This window comes from Protopterus annectens, chromosome 11.part0 (assembly GCF_019279795.1).
Source record: "Protopterus annectens isolate FY-2018-M chromosome 11.part0, PAN1.0, whole genome shotgun sequence".
NCBI lineage: Eukaryota > Metazoa > Chordata > Ceratodontiformes > Protopteridae > Protopterus > Protopterus annectens.
The window spans coordinates 1,422,549,790-1,422,571,546 of record NC_056745.1 but is presented as its reverse complement, the minus strand read 5'-3'; the positions used below and the strand labels follow the sequence as shown (position 1 = coordinate 1,422,571,546).

At 37.8% G+C, this 21,757-nt stretch overlaps 1 protein-coding gene across 6 annotated transcripts in view; it reads right to left on the bottom strand.

Moving 5' to 3' along the window:
- ST7 (suppression of tumorigenicity 7) overlaps positions 1-21,757 on the bottom strand; it is a 1,957,536-nt gene that overhangs the window by 470,201 nt on the left and 1,465,578 nt on the right. For all 6 annotated transcript variants that reach the window (XM_044088709.1, XM_044088710.1, XM_044088711.1 and 3 more), the window contains one exon: positions 10,866-10,920. In XM_044088709.1, coding sequence (XP_043944644.1) covers positions 10,866-10,920 — 55 coding nt within the window. The remainder of the gene's footprint in view (positions 1-10,865; positions 10,921-21,757) is intronic.

Genomic DNA, 21,757 nt, shown 5'->3' with positions numbered 1-21,757 from the left:
TCTAAACATAATGCAAATAACAAAGGGAAAGGGGACAGCCCCCTGCCTGGTTCCTCTGCTCAGAAATACATCAGAGAGGAACACATCTACTTTAATTTTTGCCTCTGGTTCCTCATATATCCTCCTAACTAACCTTATAATTTCATCAGGGAATGCAAATGCTTCAAATGCCCTGCTCCTAAACTCCCAGCTTACTCTGTCAAATGTTTTCTCTGCATCAAGACCCACCAACAACAGTGGTATTTTCTTAAATTCTGCTTCCCACTGGATCATCAATGTTCTGTTAATGTTCTTCAATGTTTGCCTCCACTCCACAAAACTACACTAATCTACATCTATCAATTTTGGCATCACCTTTTTCATTCTTTTAGCCATTATAGACATACACACTTTATAATCATGGCTTAGGATTAAAACAGACCTGTATGTAACTGGATCTGATGGCTCTTACCCTTTTTAAGTATTACGGCCACCACCACTTTCTTCCAGGATGCAGGTGCTTCTCCTCCTCTTAAAATACTGTTAAACATAACCTTCCAGATCTTTATCATTTTTTTCCATCCTAGATTCCAAACTTCCACAGGAATACCCTCTATTCATGGGGACTTTCATGTGGATTGGTTACACATCACCATTTTTATCTTAATCCCTCCTATCATGTTAGCAATTGAGCTTCATTTACCTCTAACCTTGGCATATTTAATTCTTCCATAAACATTTTCATTTGTACCGTTTCTTGATTTCCACATTTCTCTGCTTTATACAGACTTACATAAAATTTCTGAAATATTTCTAGTACCTCTACAGGATTTATCATCTTCGTTGTTATAGGCTCCCTAAGCTTGGCAACAAACCTTTCTACTTTCTGTTGTCAGAGTTGTGCTAAAAGTTTATGTGCTCAGAGTTATCAAAAAGCAGATGCTTAATCACGATCTTTCTAAACTTATACATATTATCGAGGTAATCCCTTATTTTCTGTTTAGCATTCTGCAATTGCTCCTCTTCTTGTTCTGTGAGATTCCCTACTCTGCAATACCTTTGTCAGTCTCTCTAAATAATTCTTGTTACTTCTTAACTGCATCTCTATTTCTTTTATTTCCTCCCTATTTTTAAACTCCAATTTAATTTTATCCCACTCCCTAGCTGTATTTTCAGAAGAAATTTCTATCTTCTCTAATAACTCCTGAATAATTTCAACTACCTATTCCTTCAATTCCTCTCTTTTCAACAAATAAGTGGGAAAGTACCATTGTCTCATTTTTATTTCATTACTCTGCATTTATTAGCGCGTGATCTAAAATAGTTATTGGATGCATATCAAAACTTCCAATTAAATGCACATGTTCCTGTAAAATATAAGCTCTGTCTAGCCTAGCCCAGTTTTTGTAGCTTGTAGAATATGTAAATTCACTCCAAACTCCTACTACTGAATTCACATCTTCCATGCCATATATTTTCAGAAATTTGTTCAAATATATACTCTCCTTTGTTATATTTTCCCTTCTGGGCCACCCATATACAGCTTCACTTCTGCAAATCAAATTCCAGTCCCAAACTATAAGTAATATTCCCTGCTGAAAGCTGATTATTTCTCACAGAATTTTCTTAAGCCTCATTACAGCAGTTTTATGTGGAATATAAATACATGCTATAGTGTAATCCTCCTCCCTTGCCAGCAGCCTCTTAGTATTACAAATCTGCCATTATCTTTTTTATCCTCTTCTATCACTATTGGAGCTCCTTTTGCAATTAATATAAGTACTCTTTTCCTTTGTCCCAGGTATTCTGCTAAATAACCATCATGAAAACCTTTCTTTATCAAATTCACATGTTCAGTTCTTTCCAAATGTGTCTCCTGTAGCACAGCTATTTGTACTCTACTTGTTTTAATATAGTTCACTACTCTTTCTGTTTTTACTATAGTTCCCTACTCTTTCTATTTGTATACATTTCTACTGTAGCACAGCCATTTGTACTCTACATGTTTTAATATAGTTCACTACTCTTTCTTTATATATATATATATATATATATATATATATATATATATATATATATATATATATATATATCTGTAAGACTATTTACATTTAAAGATAATATAGAAAGTGTCATTATCTGAAAAAGTGATTATTCCCACTTATGTGGAACAGGATTTTTGTCAAGTGTCTAGTTTCAGCTTTTGTGTTACATTCATACACTGTTTGGCAGGTTAATCTTTTATACATTTTCTTGTCATATCCATTTGAGCCTACGTCACATCTTACAAAACTATTTGTTTTATTGAAAGCCCCCAAACCCCCCCAATATGTCCCTAAAACCTATTAACTTAAAACTAACAAACAAAATATATATACATATTCAAATACTGAAGTTTTACCCTCCTGATAGGAACTGTCCCAAAATTACAGCAACACTCACAAACATGGACTAACCTAAAAGGAAGTTTATGCATGCTAATACACATGGTATAGCCTGTGATTCTACTAAGTGCTGTCTGGTTTTGTCTTATCTTTATTTCTCTTCCAGACTGGGAAAATAATCGAATGCTTTCATCATCACCTAGCCATTTAAAGAAAGCCATTGAAAGAAAGAAGTACTCTGTTTTTATTTCTCTTTATCAGGTTGTCTCCATTAAGATAAGAGAACCAGATACAGAGTTGCTTCTACATGCACTCATTTATTTGCATAGAGAAAAATGTTTTATTGCACTCAATGTTCTTATTTATTTGCTTTCTTTTAAAACTTGTTACTAGATCAACCCAAGGGCCTTAACCCAATCATTCTCCAATGCAACAGTGAGAAAAAGCACATAATTTTTTATATCATGCTCTTTTGACCAGACTGTTCTTTTTTATGTTGCAGTGCCTACATGTCTTAAAACTGAACTAGGAGAAACAACGGAGGAGGGAAACAACAGGGCCACGTGTTTACTTTAGTATCCCCATTACACTTGAAAATAACTAAAACATTTACTGTATACTATGCAGATTATATCATGCATTATAAAAATACTACTGTCAAGAACAAAATTTAGTTTTCCTTACAGTCTTACAGTTAACTCTTTCCTTTCCTTCTCTCCTCCTAAATGTTCTTCCAAACATTAATGGCATGGAGAAGGGCATATGCTTTAGAGTCCCCTACAAGCTTAAAGTCAAAAAAGTCCAATATTTCCAGGGTTTCTTGTTGTCATGTTTCACAAACATAATCAGTGCTTTGTAATCCCACATTTATTTGTCAGTTTCTGAGTGGCTGGTTTTATTCCTGTTTATCTCCATCTCCCAATCCAGTCTCTGCTTAATTTCCAAGGTACTCCCAGTTCTGGTCAACTCTTGTGCTTTTTTCTGTCTCTCAAGCATTTTTCATTGAAACACTGGGAAACATTTCACGTGCACAGTCTCTCTGTGGTCTTTATTACCGGAAAATCAAGAAGCAGAAACTCCTTCTGTTTCATAGCTCACTTTCTGATGGACAAACATTTGTATTTCCTCCTTAGCAAGCTCTGCATAAAAAATGATTTTGTCCCTCACGGAAAGAATATTCTGAAAATAGCTGGGTATAGCAGCTTGAATCTCATGCCTCTTTCTCGACATTCCCCGATTAGTGGAATAAATTTAGTCCTCTTCTGCGTGGTGCACTGTGAGTAATCATTTTCTACAAACACTCTACTCTATCACACTTTTAGTATTTTGTACTTCTGCCACAGTTTTATCAAAATCAGCTCTTCTGCTGGGGGGATTGCATCTTTCCTTTTAAAGGTCTAGGCTGCTTTCTCATGGCCAGGTTTGGAGCATACATATGTCCCTGTCAATTATCAACTCCTGCTGGGGAATACCAGTCCAGTTGTTTATTTGTGCTTTCATAAAATTAATATAGTCTGTTCCTTCCAGCTTCTCTAGTACCACAGAAAAAGTTTTGCCTATGTGCTCTTACCTCCAATTCTATTATATTTTGAAACATCTCTTCTTGAGCAGTCTCATTTTCAGCCAACCTTTTTCCATTTCAACCTCTGATTTTTGCAATTTTATTACCTCATCTGAATATCTGTTTACAGCTTCTTCCATTTTTTTCAGCCTTTTGTTATTTGAGTTGATACACTCCTTCCATGTTATGTTTATTTTAAGCAGCTCTGAATACACTGACTTATTTTCTCCTCTAGATTGCTGAAGTCATGTCTTGCACCAAAGCTGGAGCATGCACTGCTTTTTGCTGAACAGCTGCAGAATTCTTCCAAGTCAGTGTTTGTTTCCTCACCTTTTGTGACTGATTTTCTTCCAGGTTCTTCCAGGTTCGCTGAATTTTTTACAAGCATCCAGGCAGTGCACTTACTAGTCACTTATAGAAAATTACCCCAAAATGTGTGTTTACTGGCTCTCTTATCTGAGTTTCAGTTTTCACACGAGGAGTGCTGAAATTAAGCTGTTATTCAATGTGCAGTCATCTTGGAAGTCCCCTGATTTTACTTTCTCTTGGTATTGGCTGGATGCCTGCAAATTGTTATTTTGACTACAAATGAAGTTTGTAACGCTGGGTTACTATCTGCATTATCCACCTGTCTTTGGTTAATGACTTCCCAGTTTTTGACGAATTGTGCCAGTCAGTTACCAATATTGTATGAATGTTGGGTAGGGGTTGGTGAGAGGACTGAGCATTGGGTCAGGGATTTGTTTTGGGATCATGGCTGCTCCCACTGAGGTGTGAGGCCCTGAGGGCACACAGACTTCCCCTTCTGGTCTCCCTTCCCTTTCTTCTTACGCTGTCTCTTTCTGCTTTGCCTGTTTACTTTTGTGTATATGGCAATAGCAGGACCATTTCCTAGATGAATAATGTCGGTCATACCTTGGCACAGGGGGACACAATTGTTTTACTCAATTACTAGTCTTCCCCTTTTTCTCCAGTCTTTTAAATGCTTTTGATAGTGGGAGGCAAGCTGCAGTTCCTTGGCTATTGAGCTACTCTTGAGCTGTGCTTTGACATCTTCTGACAGGAGTTAAACCTTCACTTATGCATGTCTTCTTAAAACAGAGCTAGTGGCTGCTGTCTTGGAAGCTACATCTTCAGTAACAGAGCTATGTTTATTTACATGTTTTCCCACTTGAGTAGCCAGCTGTGTAAGTTATACGGGTTTTGTTTTCTAAGCATTTTTAGACACATCCCTATCTTAGTCCTCAAGTAACTGTGGAACTCACCTTGATATTTGGCTGTGGGTCTGACAGTTAAATGCCCTGAAGGGCCAGTGTGGCAGTTGTGTACACTATGTTTATAAACTAGTCAATAATTCTGCTCTCTCAGTCACTGCTGAGAAGGGCATTATAGGCTGGAACCAGCCTGAGCTCCCTTTCTGCATACTAATACACCAAAAATGTATCATCAGTAGGGATTTTATGTAAGAATTTTTGAGAATTCTGAAGCATACAGAATTGGTCAATCGTATCTGGGGCAAGAGGCTACAAGTCTAGCTCCAGATAATTAGACAGGCAGACATGCTAAAAGGCCCCTAAGATTGCAGTGTCACCCACTGGTTTGGAATCCTCCAGTCCCTGGACATAAAAGTGCTGTTTTGGGGCATCTAAGACCTCTTTGGCATCCCATTTAAAGTGATTATGTATAAGGCATGAACAAATAACAGGTCTTCTGTCGCTGAAGACATGTCTTCTTTACTGAATATGTCATAACAAGGATGGAAAAACATCTGTGAAGCATAATCCAGATCTTCATCCTCACTGTTTGAAGAATCTGATTTTCTTCATGGAGAGATCTCCCTCTTTCTGGGGGAAACTGTGTGTGGGCTTTGTATGAATTATAAGAAGCAATGGGCCAAACTGAACTAATCCTGAATAAAAGCTTTGGAAGGGGTAGGAGTTAGAACTGTGACAGTCTGTGCAGAGAGCTCAGCTGGGAAGACAAGTGAGATTACATAACATAGGACGTCATCTGAAAGGTTTGGGTCAATTGGGCAGGAATATCTAACCTACAATTCATTTGCAGACATCATCACAGACCAGTGCCCAGAAGTTCCATCCTTCCCCTTGGAAACAATAAAAATGAGTGACAGAGGCATAAGCTTGCAGAGAGATAACCAAACTGACATCTTGTGAAAGTCTTTTGGTCAGGAGGACAAGCCAGGATCTGATGCCATGACAGCCTCCATATGGGGATGCCACAGGTCTCAGATAATGCAGATGCCTGGGCCAGGGACTGTGAGAACACCTCAACAGGCCAGGAATCCTTGAGCCTAGAAGGGGCCTTAAAATTATTCATTTTCACCTTCCTCCTCCTTTCTTAGGTGCTGCTTCTTTCTCTTTCTAGGCTGGATCTGCAGGAGGCAAGGAAATCCTGGGTAGACAAAGTATCCTCTTTTCCATATAGTTCAGAAGGGATAGTTTCCTTCTACTTAATATCTTACAACTAAACCAAAGAAAATCATACATGCAAAGACAATGTGCTCAGTTCACGGATAAAAGATCCACTTTGCAAGAAATCTGCTTACTACATGGATGTTTATTAGGCTTTTCTGCAGCAGACAAATCCTACCACCATTAAGGTTACCTGACCCCATTGTAATAATACAAGTATAATAGAAAAAAATGCTAAGAAAATGCTCCTAAATGGGGTACTTACTTGATAACTTTGCTTTGGACACAGGCTGAAATGTTAGACTAATGATGCTACTAACAAGACTCATCACAAAGTAGTGAATCAAGAAAAAAATAAGGATGGTAACGGCAGATGCCCACTTTAGACTAGGAGCAAGCTGACATCCTAGGGATACAGGTATCTGGCAAAAAGGAAAAGAGAGTTAAGCTCTGGAAGTCAAAACAGACATCAGACCTACTGTAGCAGAAGTCAGAACTACTGCACAGTGATCCATACAATAAACCCCTCCTGTTACATGTCAGCTCTTGGCAAATCCCACATTCACAGCGCTTATGTGCATCTCTGTATGAATGTCCTGTAGTAGTCTGTGGGCACCCAGTGGCTACAGTGCATTTAATAACCTCTTGCTAAGCTTCTAGCTTTAAATCTCTGTTGTCATTTCTTTATGATTGCTGATATACAGCCACAAGCAGCAGTATGGGCTTTCCCTTCTTCTTAGAGATCAGAGTTTCTTAATCCTCTTTTTAAGAGTCAGGGCAAAGTCTAGAACCTCATTTAGGCCATCCAAAAAGCCATTTTTTATTTATTTGCCAAACTTCTCCAGCCCTTAGCTTCAGTGACGGACATACCTGCTGGACTATTAGTACATGTCTCCCATATCTGGAAACCTTGCCCTCCTTTAGAATTGCACAAAAGTCCTCTTTTCTTTACAATGACTACTTCTCTCTCTATTGGTAGGTTATCATCATGAAAAGCATTACACACAGTTCTTTTCTACTGCCTCAACTACCGTGGCTTTGAAGGTCTGTTTGGACTCCATGTCACAGACTTCCTCCAGTATGCAAAAGAAGTTGCACTCGAGTAAGAACTCCTCATCCCACACAGAAGTGTCTATTAGAAATTCTTATAATACCCTCACTACATTTGTGGGTTCCTGGGTTTGTTCAGCCACTGCCAAGGACACTTAACTCATCTCATCAAAAAGTGCTAATTTGCTGACATATCAGCAGCACTCATGACCTGAGTGCCAGAAAATATACGGCCTCAGGACTGACTGCACAATTACAAAGTCAGTCACTGACCTTTGGTCCAAGATGCACCAGTATGAACTACACTTATAAGCAACTTTGCATTTGGACAGGGTGTTTATCATAGACAGGACATGACTAACACGTGCCCTATAACTATTGCCCATCTGGGTTCAGATCTGGCAAACACTTCTAAATGGAACCCTCCACATACCGCCACAATTCCCCAAGTGAGAAACGAAATCTCCTACAAATACAGATTCATCAGATAGTAGCTTATCAAGCACAACAAAGTCTACAAGCTAGCCAAGAACAGGCAGTTCAGCTCATCAAATAACTGATACCTACTGTCAATACCAGAAGACTCAATAGGCAATTCAAAAAAAAATTTCTGACGTAGGCAAAGCGTGTGTGTGTGTGTGTGTGTGTGTGTGTGTGTGTGTGTGTGTGTGTGTGTGTGTGCACATGCGCAACAGGCTACATTGCTTACCCCTATAACTAATGATACTAACTATGAGTTGGGAAAATTTATAAATTTGAAAAATATCTCTGTAGCCTACTAATCTCATCCAAATAGACTGCATAGTATTTGCCCTCAAAGAAAAGACTGATACCCTGAAGAACTTGTAGAAGCTGGCCAGAGGGGATTGGAGTAAATGGCCACTGCCAGTTTGCACATGGAGGGGGGGTGAAACCTTGAAGTACTAGACATTGTGGAACTTGGCATCAAAAAGCACACTTCCCCTCCAGAGACAGCAGTGGTAGAACTTTGTGGAGATGACAAGGTGGTGGTTACTCCCAAAGGGAGGGGTAGGCTGTCTCCCAAGTCCAACAAACTAGCCCACTTCCTGCCACTCAATTCTTGCTGGAGAATGGAGGGCCAGTTAGGATTATCAGTAAAGGGAAGTACTGCTCTCCTAGCTTAAGAATGCCAAGCTTCCATACCCAGAAATGAATGGGCCAGCTAGGTGCTAGTAATGCAGCCATAGTGCAAGTTGCTGGGGGACAGAAAAAAAATAACAGATTGACAAATGGAATATGTGCTGAACAGCTCTTATACCTGGAGGAATTACCAGAATTAAGAAAACTGGCTGCATAAAAACAGCAGTTTAATACTTAAGGAACAATGCAGGACTCTTTCTGTGGTAAGGAAGGTAACTGATTTTGGTCCAAAAACACGAGCAAACACTCACACATATGCTGTTTTTTGCCTTTACCCTCATGTGAGTTGTCAGACTTTTCCACTGTTCACAGTATTCTATTAATTCTGTTTTTATATTTTATTTTTGGTTGTAGTCCACTTAGTTTCGGGACTTGGAATGTTGATAATGAAACTGTTTTTACTAAATGCGTGAATTTAAAGTTGTGCGTACTTGCACTACATGACTGAATTTGCACCAATATACTGAGAAATGATGGCCTGCTCTACATCCTGGGGCTCAGTTTTATTAACTGTTTGAACTGGCTTATGATTGTATAAGTATGTATCTTTGAAAACATCTACACAGAAGGTGTTCTAGTGTTGTTGTCATTACCAAGCAGTAGAGCTGCAGAGGTATGATGTGGTCAAAAGAATGTGTGCATTACTACTGAAGCCATAAAATGTGAATGGCATGATGGGGTGGATGTAGTGTATGTACATACTACCTTTAGTGAAACATGAGCTAAAAGTACTCAGATTTAATTCAGGGGACTCCCTGAGGAAGGTTTCAAATACACCAATAACAATAGTCTTGCAGCATAGTTAAAACACCTGATTTTATTAAAAAATGGATGTAATTACAGATTACGCACCAACACTTATCCTGCTTCATGTAAACAAAACAAAAATAAGTGTACACAAAACAGAAGATACTGGCTAGTGTAAAAATGATGAGTTAACCTCCACTAACCTTAAGGATAAAGCTCAAGAGATCATATTAATTCATTCTGAAACTACCAAGAAAACCAGCATTGTAATTGCAGTATGTCATAATGTGTGGCACTACACATATTCAATAATTTCATTCAATCGTTCACTTAAGACAAGGAGGAGGAAAGATGGATAGTTAGATGTTAAACTGGAAGTTGGTTCTATTCTACATCTACCTCAGAGTTTTCAGTGGTCTAGTGACAATTCATAAAAGAAGAAATGTACATCATATGGTACATGTAGTAAAACATAGAAAAAATAAAAATAAAACTGCAAATGCTTATCTGCTGCACTGGAACCTGCATCATCACTTCTCAAGGACTTCACAGGGTATACCAGCACCTGCACAAACTGCTATACACTACTACACTGTTCTGACTATGTAGGTCGGGCAGAACAAACAAAACTTAAGCAGCCAGGACAATACAACCAGCGTATTACATTGATCAGTCACAGCAACACACAATGATATGACATTTGTACATTTACATGCTTTGCCACAGTACTGTTAATATTTTTTCAACATGGATTTTCAGAAAATAAAAGGAAGTTTACAGAAAAGTACTGTTACTGTAAATAATGCATACAAATTTCCTTGTATACCAAAAGAAAAGCATTAAATTAAATATTATATTGAGTGTTGATTTTGTCTGGGCCTATTTTCAACTTGTTGATTCAAACAGACATTATATATACTTAAAAACTGTTGTGCAATATATTTTCAAATTGCTGACTCAGATATGTATGTTTAAAAACTCTTATGCAATTATGTTAAACAGCTATTAGTAAGTATGTCCTAATTTGCAATTATTTGGCAAAAAATAAGCAAAACAGTGTGCTAAGTATAAAAAGTGAAATTACATATTCTACAGACAACTCAGATCACACAGCTTGCAAAATGACACAAACAGCAACATTCAGAATCAGGAAATTGTGTGCTACACTGATAAAAAAACAGTTCTATGAAATGCAAAATTAATGGACAAACAACACCTGGACTGATACAACACAAATAAGCAGTACATTTCAGTACTGAAAAATAAACTGTAAAGAATTGCTGAAAACTAACATTTGAAACATGCAGTCTAAACATGGAGACAGAATGCTGTCAAACTGGAAAGTTAGTTTTAGTGTAGTTTTCTGCACTGTGTTACATCATAGTCTTTGTGTAGTTTTTCTGCACTGTGTTACATCAAAGAAAAAAAAGCATGAATTTGGGTTTAATATGCAAGGTGTGCATGACAGCAATTGTTTATACTTCACTTGCTACAGTGATTGCTGTTGTTTCAGAGTAGGTGGGTATGGGGATCAAAAACAATTACACTTACCGATTGTACTCTGCTCCTCTAAACAAGTTTAATGGATTTCGCCAGACTTTGCACTCTGTAAAATTAAACAATTTACAGATTTAGACAGGACTAAAATAGTCATCAAACACATTTCGGATTTGTTACATATACACACACGCGTATATTTTTGATATATCTATATATATATATATATATATATATATATATACATATATATATATATATATATATATATATATATATATATATATACTTCAACAGGGTATTACATTAACAGACAGCATTGTTTGTTTTTGTTGCATGACCACCTTAACATCTAAAATATAAATCTTTTAATAATGTGCCATAATGTCTCAGGTGAATCAACTTAGAGGTTCTTACATGCAGTGTCAACTTTTCTTAATATGGCTGAAACCTGCTGGTTCTCTGAATCTCATTGCACTCTAACACCATCTGGGAGAACGCATGCGCGCACGCAGACACATTTTCCAAATAATGCTACTCCAATACACAGCTACACTTTCACTTATTAATGGTGCTTGAAAAACTCTCTATAAAGGTAATAATAAAGCAATGATATCTTTACAACGTGTGCTCAGATAAGCAAGGTATACAAAATGGACACACTGGAAAAATTCAAGTATGACTAGAAATCACTAATAAAGTCACCAATCCACAGATGAGACTGTTGATTTTACAGAAGGTGCCATAACGTTTTCTGCACAACATATGCATTTCAACATTTTACTTGTTTTAGTTTAGTACTGACTTGTACACTACAAGTAGCCTTGTGGCTCAGCTGTGATACATTTAACTAACTCACCTTTAAGTGAGCCACTTCCAATGAGTTCAATCAAATGGATTCCAACCAACTTTTTATGCAAGGGTCAAGCACTGCACACCCTTCATGAAGATGAAGGGACGCTTCCCGCACACTTCTTATCCATCATAACTAACTCTATAGTCACAGAACTTCAAGATAAGTTATCCAAGATATCAGTGGGAACCATTTAAATCAAAAAGACTGGATCACGACTACCGGAAAGGCAAGCTGAACTATAAAAACAAAACCATCTGGATCATTGCTCTGTTAGAAGTTTCCTAACTTTTTACAGACATAGCACATAAAACATTGCCTGCATTAATTTTCTAAATAAAAACAAACATCAGAATCTTCACACCCATTTTAAGCAACACTTGTCTACATACTGGAGCTCTATACTTCATTAACAGCTTTTAACTGTAACAATGTTATGATACCTTGTATCATTGTGTTACTATTTAATACTGCATTATATCACAACCAGCAAGACTTTTCATGGCGGTAATGCCCAAACGGGCTGAAAAATAAAGAATGCATAAAAGTAGATTCATCCACAGACTAACATAACATATTGTGATTATACAAATGACTTCATGAAATGTGCTGTTTATCTCTCTCTTTTTTAAACAACCCCGTTGCTAACAGGAAAGTTTCACGGTTGCTCTGTTTTTATGTTGAATGATAAGCTGTTACCAACCTGGGCACGCAGATACCTCTGTGTATCCTCATACGTGTACAAGACATCTTGACACTTTTGGATAATGATCAATCAATGACAAATACAGTCTGGAGGCACTGTAGTGGGTACATATGATTACAGCAAAGACTAGTGCTATAAAAGTTAGCACTCAAATTAGAAAGGAAGCTTCTGTAACAGCTACTAATGACAGCAGAATAAAGAAAGAGGGAGAAAGGAGAACCACAGGCAATGATTATAATGAAAAGAACAGAGGGGAAAAGGGCTAGGAGGTAAGAGAGAAGCAAAAGTGTGTCAGAACAACAGGGTCTGAAAAGGGGAAACCACAGCTGCAGAAACAGTAACAGGACAAAGTTAAAAAAGAGAATCTGCAAGGTCAGCAGTGTAATCCCTAAGCTCCGTCAAATGTAGCCCACAATGTCAAACCCATTTTTTATTTATTTACTTACTTAGCTTATCTACACTGTCAGATCAAATTATTAAGATGCCTAGACAATCTTTTTTTTTGTCATCCATTACCCTTGGTTATGGATTTCAGTAAGAAAGTGTAACAGTACTTCAGCTGACTGAGACTCATTTTCAAATGTTTATGTAATTTAGGCTGTTTTTCGATATATATGTGTTCAATGTTGTCAGAGAGAAAATGTCATCAATTTCATTTTCAAACTATACCCATGGTATAATTAAGTTTCTAACTGCAGCCTTTTTCCTTTAAGACTGAGTGAACCAGCCTGCTGAAAAGATAAAAAAAAAAAAAAAAAAAAAAAAAATCTGTACAAAAAGTGTGACAAAGGGGACCTCAGCCCAACACACTAAGAAGGAAAACTCTCCATGCACCCCTGCTTATTAGACATTAACTACAACATCACTAGACCCTGTGGGGAAAAGATGCTGTGACCTCAAAAAAAAAAAACTCAGCAAGCAGAACTCTACAAACTGTCATCCAATGAACTCGGCCTCGATGATCTAATCAAACAAATGATCCCGAGGTATTTTAAAATGTGCAAAATGGGCAGTGGTGACTGGTGACTTCAAATCAAAGGGGGGCTGCAGGAGACAGCTATATGGGTTGGGCCAATGGGAAGGGGTGTGGTCAACTAGAAAGGGGTGGACCTATGCTGAAAACCACAAAAACTGGAACTTTAAATATGCTGCCCTGGGTGCCAAACTGTCATTATGAAAGTTCAAAGAAGACAAAATGAAGTGTAGAAGAAAAAAAAAATTTCAATGCATTGACTACATGACAGCTGACTTAATATCTAGATATAAATAAAAAGGTGGTGAGGCATGAAAAAATAAATTACTTACTGGAATGCCAGTCAAAATCAAGTATAAGAACAACAAGCAGCACTCAACTCAAACCACTTCTCCTTGCACTGCAGTTCTAATTATAATTTATATTCAGCTTTATAAAAGTGCCAAGTAACATGGTGAAAGTAGTAACCTCTGTGATACTCCCACTTGTAAAAATGTTTCTTATCCAAAAAAGACGTGCTGCCTGACAACAACTATCTACTTGTTTCATAGGGAAAACATGATCAAAGTAAAAAATGAACAGCAAACAAGAAACAAGTTCAAGATAAATTGCTTAAAGGATTACTGCACAGGTTATGGACCATACATGATAGATTGGCATTCTGTTTAGTTTACGGGTAAAGCCTGCAAAGATGATTGCAAGTCTCCAACAAATGTAATGAGCTTCTAAAATACTGTAATCCTGTCCTTTATTACAAATACTGTCATATGTATTTCAATACCTAAGGCTTATAGGTTATCTAGTTATGTAAATATTCTCTGCATGGCAGCAACAAAAAGGCTTTCAATGTTGGTAATTCTTTAACAGTATGCTTATTAAAGCTTACTTGCATCTTACAATCTCGGACAAGCTTACCTGACCAGCTTCTAAAACATGGTAGGCCCACATATATCCCTAACCTTTTCCATTATATTTTACCACATTGTAAGTAAGAATCAGCTAAAATCTGGATACCTTGTCCATACCTCTCAACTGTCCAGATTTTCGCAAATTTTCTGGATTTTGGCTCATATTTTTGGTCTGTTCCCCATAAATTTTGTGGATCTCTGACAAATCATTGGGATGATCTAAGGATTTAAGTCAGTAAATAATGACAAGCATGTAGGTTGCAGTCTTCAAATCCTTCAGAAAATACATATTAAAACAAACCTTGTTACTCTAGCAACTTTCTATGCTTATAAAATCAATATTTAAAATATGTCCCTATTTTTGGGCCTTTGTCAGGCTTTGTCCAGATTTCTTGCACTAAGAGGTTGAGAGGTATGCTCGTCACATTTACATTTAGCTTGCATTACAGGAATCAGTGGTGGATACAAGCAATCCAGTAACCAAGCTAGGTTTTGCAAAGCTAAATAGAATGCAAAACTAAAACTAGAAAGGAGCAATTACTGGCTTCAATAAAACAAGTCAAAAGTAAAAACAGCAGAAGGCAAACAGAACATACTTTCATGTTCTATCTGGCTTCTGCCGTTTTTACTAAATGGAATGCAACCATGTTTTGAGTTGTCTAATCTGTATATATCTTCATATTCTAGAGGAGTAAAAGTGTGTCAGTAGAGTTTGTGATGTAAAATGCTTGCAATTAGGATTGTGTTTGGTGTGGTTTGTTTTAATTTATATAAACATATGATTGTCTATGTAGTAAGTGATGCTTTAATAAACAAGTTTTTTGTTAAAAAAAATGGAATTGAATAATTTATGTAATGTTGCTTAGGTTATATGATATATAGCAATATATATATATATATGAAGTAAAATGTGTGTTATGTTAATTATAGTGTGATTACTTTTATATGAATGTAAATTTGCCTATGTAATAATTCAGTAAATGTGTTTGGAAAAAAAAATCTGTTTTTGTAATAAATCTTCTCACACTGAATGTATCTGGAGCATGCAAATTCAAAATTTGGCAGCACCTTTTTCTACATACTGTATGTAGAGAACTGAATTTTCTATTCCCTTTTGTGACTCCCATACCCTGGGTCAGTAAGCAAAGAGCCTCAATGCTCACCACTAACACCAGTGAGGGGCGTCTACATTGGGAAGGATAACAAGTGCACACACAGTAAAGTACAATTTAACACCAGTGAGGGGTGTGCACATTGGGAAGGATAACAAGTACACACACAGTAAAGTACAATTTAACACCAGTGAGGGGCGTCTACATTGGGAAGGATAACAAGTACACACACAGTAAAGTACAATTTAACACCAGTGAGGGCTGTGCACATTGGGAAGGATAACAAGTACACACACAGTAAAGTACAATTTAACACCAGTGAGGGGCATGCACATTGGAAGGATAACAAGTGCACACACAGTAAAGTACAATTTAACACCAGTGAGGAGGGTGCACATTGGGAAGGATAACAAGTACACACACAGTAAAGTACAATTTAACACCAGTGAGGGGCGTGCACATTGGGAAGGATAACAAGTACACACACAGTAAAGTACAATTTAACACCAGTGAGGGGCGTGCACATTGGGAAGGATAACAAGTACACACACAGTAAAGTACAATTTAACACCAGTGAGGGGCGTGCACATTGGGAAGGATAACAAGTACACACACAGTAAAGTACAATTTAACACCAGTGAGGGGCGTGCACATTGGGAAGGATAACAAGTACACACACAGTAGTGAGGGGCGTGCACATTGGAAGGATAACAAGTGCACACACAGTAATGTACAATTTAACACCAGTGAGGGGCGTGCACATTGGGAAGGATAACAAGTACACACACAGTAAAGTACAATTTAACACCAGTGACGGCGTGCACATTGGGAAGGATAACAAGTACACACACAGTAAAGTACAGTTTCCCTTAAGAGCACACAGAGATCACAATCAGTCTGGGGCTGGTTTCTCCCTTTCTTTTCAGATCCCCAATAACACTCCCCACTGGCACAGCTATAAGGTTAAGATTTCAGCTGAGTAGGCAAGCCAAAACCTCAGCACCCTCTCTGTCCAACCAGTGCTTTGTGTCCCTGCCCAAATAGCTGACTCACACACACACACACACACACACACACACACACACACACACACACTTTGAGATTTGAATTATATACAAACACAGACACTCCTGGGGAAGGCTGGCACAGGTTCTCTGGCTATGTCCCCTTTCTGCCCAGACTATACAGTAGTACCACCTGCCACCACCTATCCTTATCAGCTACTATAAAGGCCCTTACCATAGGATGCCCAATCTTACTGTGTGATATTACTATTATCCAATTAGTAGTGTTAACCAAGACTTGAAGGCTAGGAGTACAGTATCAAAAAATACATTCCAAAGACAATGGAAAGAATTGACTAGTCCAGACATTTTGACTCCAAGCTTCAGATCAAACAGTCATAAAATGCTTTACTTTATCAGCCTTCTTCCAGCAGGGTGTACTGTGGTTACATTTTTGAAGCTCAGAAAATAACAAGTTTTCTTTACATTTAGTTTTCCTACATTTGAAAGAAAACAAGCCTGTGGATTATATTAATATCTACAATGGTATATAATTATTTACAAAATTCTACCTAGCTAGGCTGGCAGCCTTCACACCTTTCTCTTTAATATTTTGATTGCAATAAGATACACAAAAAATATTGCTATACAATGATATGAAATTTAAAGATTATACTTCATCTTACAATTTGAAAAAATATGTAAAGCACACTTTTCTCTGCCAACATACTGCTCCTCTTGCAATACCACATCACCTTTCAACACATACTATGGATTTACTGTTTGATCACAGCACTACCAACAGCTTCTTGACAGTAGAAACACATAGCATCGTCTGATGCACCTTTTCCCAATACCCAAATAAAAATATGACTACTGAAAGACTCAGATGTGAACTACTGATATTTAAGAAATAAAAGCTACTGATATTTAAAAAATAAAAGCATGTACATTTTTGAAATAAAACCACTACTTACTCAAGTATTCTCTTCATGTTTAGCAAAGTTTATTTAAAACATTATTTAATGTCCCATTTCTCTTTGTTCCTACTGACACTAGAAAAGGCCCAGCAGGGTTACCTGAGTCAACAAAAATAAATAAATATGCAATCATATATGCATAGGTACGTACGTAAATACAGAAATATTGTATTTAGTTACCAGAGTGCAGAGAAGGAAATTAAGTGCAGCTGGTAACTAAACATCATATTATATTGACGGTACAAACACCTCACAGTATATCTTAGGAAAAGAACCAAGAGGCTAAGTAGAGAAAACAAGGTCCTACCTTTAACGCCATTACAGTAACCCCCCCCCTCCCATTTTTCTGGAGTGCCCAAATAATGGGACATTACCCCAATCATATTTTGCAGTACTCTGTGTCTTGCAGATTGTTGCACTGTCCCGGACAAGGCCACTATGTCTGAGACAAGATGACAGCCCTGTCAACATAATTTTTATCAATAAGCAAAGAACATTTTTTTTTTTTTAATAAAAACTCACTGCATTTCTTGAGAAAGACGTGACTAAACTGAGCAGACAGAGCACACACAGGAAATCAGCTAATTCAGGAATCAGTAAAACATGGAGAAATATGACCACTGCAAATACAAACATAACTGACAGCTGGTAGTATGGATCAAGAAACATGCATACAATCATGGGTTCAAGTCTCACATGAGTCTATGATTCTTTAATATCATATTATTCAACTTCATACTAAGACGTTTCAGAAAGGAATTATTTATGTAATTCTGAAAACAAGCAAAATCAGAGTGGAACTAATGCATGTGGCAGGCTGTGTCATAAAACTGTGACATCCACTTATGCATGGCTTGACTGATCAATACAACAGACTCTTTTCTAATTATTATTTCTAAGGCAAACTCCAAAACTGGGTAATTTTTTTCCTTAACTAAAACAGTGGCCATATGTCCTTCACCTTCACTGATTTAGTTATGCTAAGGAAATCTGCAATTACAGGTCTAGGTCTGGCTCCAGCCTAGGGGTGGGAGTAGGGGTGGGGATGTCAAATGCTGATGTACATCTACAATGATAGTGATACCGAACAGCTTTCTCAGCTAATGTTTTAAGAAGGTGGTTATGTTAATCCTTAGGAAACCCATTAGCATTAACTGTAAGGCTAACCAGAGCAAGACACAAACAATTGTGAAAACTCCACAGTGATTAGAAACACAATTATGACTATGTAACTTAATGGACCAAAAACAGGAAATCTCTAATATTAAAACCAAACAATTCTTATATATTTCTTGTGCAGATAAATGCTTTAATTAAAAATAAAATTAGTAAATATACCATTTGTGTCGGTTACACGTGGGCGGGTTATGTTGATATTGCACCATAATTGGCTTTTTTGATCCCAAAGAATTGCATAGGAGCGTAGTGCTATCAGTTGCAGCAGTTCACACTATCACAGTGCTTTAATGTCTATTATTTATTATTTGGCTAGTTGGCTCACAATTTTTTTATTAATAAAAAAAAAACATTAGAATTCAAGAAATGTATTATGCATACCTATGAAGAACCTGAAGAGTAAAAAAAAACACTCAGTCTCTCAGCTCTCGGCTTAATTACTGTCAGTGATGTGATGTACGAATGCACAAACTTGTCTTACGACCTCCATAATGCAATGCAAGACCAAAGTAAGTACTACTACTGAGTGCGGACTGTTTCTTGCTCTCACACAAAGTGTGGGAAGAGAGTAAGTACTGCTACTGAGTGCGGACTGTTTCTTGCTCTCACACAAAGTGTGGGAAGAGAGCAAGAACCAATCAGTAGCCATCCAGCCGTCCATGTCACGTATGTGACTGTGGACGTGGTAGTCCAGTCCCCTTCCAATTCTATGTAGTTACAAATAAGCTGCTGTGGTACAGCGGTAGTGTTGTTGCCTCACAGCAAGAGGTTCCCCTGTCCGATTCTCGGCTGGAGTGCCTTCTGTGTGGAGTCTGCATGTCCTCCCCATGGTCGAGTGGTCTCTGAAAGACATGCGTGAATGGGCATGCCTTTGCTGAAGGCTGGGCGTCGGGCTGGCAACTCGGCACCATAAAAATCTACTGCCAATCATTAGCGGACTGTGGCGACCCCTAACTGGGAAAAGCTGAAAAGACAAACAACAACAACAAATGGCATAGACTTCTGGGCATCAAACTGATGCCTTTCTCTTCTTAATCTGGACTGCTTTACAACAGTCCAGATTTACATAAAATATATATTTTTTTTAACCCAGAACTAGCCGAGCATACACACTTTAGTTCCGGGTTTCGGGAGTTCAGCGAATCAGTCGGACTGCAGTATACTACAACAGCAGTAGTATAATACAAGTACACATTTTTATTTTTTAAATTTTGTCTCTTTTTTTTTTTTTTCTTTTCACAGCTGGGGGGACTGCAGTCCAATGCCACAAGCCGCCACTGAAAATGGGGAATGTGGAAACCCAAGGGGTTGGTTATTTGATTCTTGAACCAATTAAATACATTATGGATATCCAAGCTAAGAACTGACTAAATACTTCTGTAGATGTTGCCTAATGCTAGTATCAAGTATGTATCTGCAAAGAGAATGAGGTTAGAGTTGTATAAAACATGGGTCTACACATTAATAGTGAGAACTGAATGGCACCTAGTATGGTTCCAAAAGGAGCTCCTGCAGAAGTAATAAGTAACTGACAAAGGGGGTCACTATATTTGACAATAAAAGATGTAGTGACTGTTAACTGTTACACCACAGAAGGGTCCTTCTGACAAGGGTAGTTTAAGACAGCTCTGGATTAAGCAGGTCGTGATAAATGAAATCAATAGCTCCTTTTTAGGTCAACAAAACTGCTACAGTCAGGAGGACACCATCCATATTTGCAAGTACAGCAACAGTGGCACTGTATAAAGCAGTTATGCTACTGCAGCCATCTCAAACAATTTGGTGCAGAAGAGGTCAGCTTTAACAATCTATTCAGTATTACATTCACTAAAGGTGGTAATTTAAAAAGGGATCCAAAGTTTGTGGGGTTTGGTGCATTTGATAATGGATGCAATCAATGCTGTTTGTACAGTTAGAAATGTACAATGACACAAGTAACAGACTGTATATATAGAAGAGGGGTGCAGATATAAAGAGATGAGCTTTTTGAGAAGCCAACTGATACTCAAGAAAGAAAGGATGGTGCTCAATGAGGTACAGAGAAGGAGCATAGAGACTGATTTTGCTCAAATTTGATTTCAAACAGAAATGAAACAGATCAACATCATTTTGGTGGTGACATGAAGATATTCTCAGAGTCTGGGATGACTGCTTGGGGAAGAAGTTCACTGAGTAATGTGCTTAAAGACGTGTTGTTGTGGAATGGTTTCAAGCACCAGATAACTTAAGGACTGTAATATTTTGGTTTAAGCACTTTACAATTTTGGATTACTAAGCAACATGACTTGCTTTTGAAGGAGATAGTCTGATTTTGCTGCTTTTACTGTGATTCTAGCAGATCTTTTTAGACTTAAGTTCACACTGTAAACACGCACACAGTCTTCTGCTTAGGCACTGTTAGAATCACAGAAGTGAATGGATAATTTTAGCCCTCATTTGGGAAATGAACCAAAGAGCTCCAGCATACCAAGCCAGTGTCAGTCCTGCTGGATCAACAAGAGCCTTTGACAGACAGGTGTTGAGTTTGAATCACCATGCCTGGCATTTTCCTTGCTGAAAGAAAAGAGCTCTTCAGGGAAGACAAGGTGTCGACTACAGCTCAAATGACGTGAGTCCAAATAATGACTCAGACGTCTGCTGAAGCTGGTGTAGGTGCAGGAGAAAGGAATGAAGAGGGCTTTGCCAGCTTGCCTGTCTTTGAAGATTATGACAGAGTGATATGCTGGGGGCCAGAAGGCTGTTCGTTTTAGCTCTGATGTAGACTACAGCTCAAACGTGTAGCTAGGCTAGGTGTGCAAGCAGGTCTAGAAGTAGCACTAACTTGGAGGGGTGATGATGCCCCTAGAGCACAAATCTTTGTAAGCTGTGACATATAAAATGTTATACTGACACTTGAGGTATATCTTTCAGAGATTAAGCCTGGTACCGTCCGCAAGGTGCTATGACATCTGTCTGTCTGTGACTCTGACCTGTGCTGTTAAATTTAACGATGACAGAAATAGATTGAGGGTAAGTAAGAGTTCATAGAGGGCACTGTACTGCCACAAATATACAACTCAAAATTATCACAACCATCAGGTGGCAAAAAATAATGTGAATACATACAGCATACATGATAAAACCTGTTTTGTGTATTATGCTGGATGTACTGTAACTGACTGTCTTTTACCTATGTTCTATATCTTCTTTTACCTGGAGTATTTTATTAATTTCTTGTTATATTACTATGCTCAG